Source organism: Parasteatoda tepidariorum, chromosome 4 (genome assembly GCF_043381705.1).
Source record: "Parasteatoda tepidariorum isolate YZ-2023 chromosome 4, CAS_Ptep_4.0, whole genome shotgun sequence".
NCBI lineage: Eukaryota > Metazoa > Arthropoda > Arachnida > Araneae > Theridiidae > Parasteatoda > Parasteatoda tepidariorum.
In genome coordinates, this window is record NC_092207.1 from 71,915,350 (window position 1) to 71,918,557 (window position 3,208).

The window sequence follows — 3,208 nt, forward strand, 5'->3', positions numbered from 1 at the left end:
GTGCTTAGGTTGAAACCAACACACAACCGATGACAAAAGTAAATAGCTTTTGAGGCTCAGCCTTTCAATTCAAAAAACCTATAATTTTGAAATAAATTGTATTGTATTGTCAAGAAAAACAGTTGCATGAGACACAATGTAATAAGTGCCGTGTATGCGTGCAAGAAGACTGTTGTAGTCTTAGAAGGAAAGGAAAAAAATTCTATTTTTGTAGGTCCATCTTGGGATAACTCTAAAACGGTTTCTGATCATTATTGGTGTTGTTTGCATAATTATAAAAAGTGCTCATTTTAAGTAAAAGGGTAAAAAAGAATGAGCATCAGTTCAATACTAGGGCACTGTCCATTTTTGCAACTAGCATATTGAAACATATAACTAACATGCAATATCATATTAAACAAAACTGTTGAAACAAAAATTATAATAAATTAGTTGGTTAAAAGTTACCGTACTATCTAGCCACTATCTTGTATACACTTATCTATTTACACAAGAAATGATAAGACAGCGTACTTATTATTAAATTTCGAATTATATTATTACAAGAAGTTATCTAAAAACCAATAAGCATTTTACTTTCTAATTTTACACCACTTAACTGTTAAACAAAGAAAAGCATTAACTTGCTTTATATGAAAAGATTATATTATTTTCCTACCTTTACACTATTAGAGTTCCGACTCGTAAAATTTTTATTTACATTTAGTTCTTTGAATCTTTAATGTTTTGCAGTATTCAATAAGTATATGAAATCTCAAAAATATTTTATAAAACTTTTTAAAGAATTTTAAAGTTTAAAAAATCAAAAAAAATTTCACATTTGTTATAATTGAAACCTTTAAATTTTAATTCAAAAAGTTTTGATAAAATTTTAATTAATTAATCTTTTTTATTAATTTTTCTACAGTATTCTCTGCTATAAGTATTTAAAAACATTTATATTTATTTTATAAACTTCAAACAAAATCTGAATATTTTTTGGAATATCCTATAGTTCAGACAACATAACATTCAAAATATTACATTAAAAAATTATTGTTTTCTTCACTAGGTTTTGAGATATATCAGTTTGAAACTGTGAAAAAAAATTAAGTATTTAAGAAAAAACCTACTTAATTTTCAGCATCTGAAAAAGGCTAAATATGGAGAAGGCGCAAATAAGTCTCATATTTTATTCTAATTAAAGCGAAACTATCTATTTGTGCCTTTTTTTATTTATTACTGCACCTTTTTATTACTATTTATTGCACCTTTAAGTTTTTTTAACTTTAGGCGACTTATATTTTGTTGTTATTTAAGAATGTCTATACAAAAGCGTGACAACAAATTTAATTTGCAGTTTAATTTTCGTAAATATTTTTATTAATACCAGTTGAACTTAGAGGCACAATTGGTTGCCATGGGAACTCCCTATAACCTTCATCATCTCCGTGATAACCACGTAATAAAGTTTTAACTGGTATATTCTGCACCACCCAGTGAAGATATGGTCCAATAACATCTGCATCTAAATCTAAAACGAAAAAAAAAACATGAAACAAATAAGTCAATAATGGCGTTTCAAGTTGTTTTGATTTGTTATTATCAGAATAAATGCACTATAAAAAGAGATTTTTAGAAAATTTTTATCTATTAAATGCACCTTCAAAAACTTCGAGATGTATTAAAAAACAGCCTAATATATAATTTTTTTAAATCATTTTTGTAGCTTATAGGAAGTTTTGTATATTCATGTTTTTCATATTAACAAAAACCTGTCAGAAATTGCATATTAGTTGAAATTTTTAATTTTGAGGTGGAATGGAATTTTGAAAAATTCGATTCCACCTTGAATCATGATACGGTGCAAAATTACTATAACTTTAATCGGTGATAAATTGTACCATGCTTCTGTTCATGATGAACAAAAGTATCGTGTAAGTAAGTTTAAAAATTACGATGCTTCAAAAAACAAATTGAAAACATATCAAGTTTCTAAATAGTTGAACAAAATAATTATTTAACGTGTTTCAGCATTTTTAACACTGCAAAGTGTTCAAATCCTAGGAGTTTTTTCTTCAGTCCTTGTCCCTCACACTTTTCTGTATAAATCTTCATTAAAAATTGTTAACCATTACATTAATTAATCAATAATTAATTACATCCCATTTTATTAATCATTATTTTTTAACGTTTATTTAACGCTTCGATCATATTAAGTTGCAAAATACTCCATTATCACTGTCACAAGTTTTGAAGTGCTTTAAACTGTAATATTTTGTGAATTTATTACGATCTGAATACTGTGTAAAATTAACAAAGACTGCCGCAAATTTTTATTCTTAAAATTGATTACCCGATGAACAGAAAAAAAGTTCCGTAAGAAATTACGGTAAAAAGTACTGCCTTCAGGGTGCCAGTACGTTATACCAGTTTAAACGTAAAATTTTACGGAACAAAAATCTAATACACCGTAATTTTGACAGTGATATTTGCTGAATGTAAATATTAGTGCAATTAAATAAATAATACTGTAAAAAAATTATGCTATTAAATTTTTCAATAAAAATGGATTTTACGGATGTTGCATCAGTGTGCCAGTACTTTGTACTGCAACTTTATCCAGAATTTTTTTAAGTGTTGCTTTAACTATAATAAAGACTTGGCTCTATAGAATAACCAATATTAACACATTTACATGCATGCGTATTCCCGAAATCAATGTTTGAGCAGCTGAACACAAGCTCTAAAATTTTTTTATGGAAGCTCAGTATTCGCTAGAAGTTGTTGCTATGGGAAAATAAAATTGATGTCTTATGTGTAGACAAAATCTCGCTGATTAAAATTTTTCGGACATGGTTCAAATTGTAAACTTTATGGTTCAATAATGAAAAAAAAAATTTTAGTGCGTAGTAATTCTTTAGAAATTTTAAATGATATCATAGAAATTCACTTGACTTTTACCCATAGTATCACAAGGATATTAAGAAAGTAGCGTCTTTGCCGGTTAATGTGATTAACTTACCAACCATAATAACAGTTGCATATTTGCCGCATTGAAACAGAGCATCAAAAAATACTTCTGGGGGGTGCATGGTGTCCATTACAGAAACATTACTCCCACAATTCACCTGAGTTTTATCAAAATTCACCTGAAAAATATGAAGAGGAAAACCAAACATTAAAAATATATTCTGGATACTTGCTTTAACTGTAGAAATATATATAT

The 3,208-nt window shown here is 27.3% G+C and overlaps 1 protein-coding gene across 1 annotated transcript in view; it reads right to left on the reverse strand.

Moving 5' to 3' along the window:
- Positions 1-221: 221 nt before the first annotated feature.
- LOC139425387 (uncharacterized) overlaps positions 222-3,208 on the reverse strand; it is a 3,761-nt gene continuing 774 nt past the window's right edge. Inside the window, exons 2-3 of the mRNA XM_071180034.1 lie at positions 3,005-3,131; positions 222-1,513 (exon numbers count right to left, since the gene is read on the reverse strand). Of these exons, the coding sequence (XP_071036135.1) occupies positions 1,341-1,513; positions 3,005-3,131 (300 nt within the window). The 3' untranslated portion in view covers positions 222-1,340. The remainder of the gene's footprint in view (positions 1,514-3,004; positions 3,132-3,208) is intronic.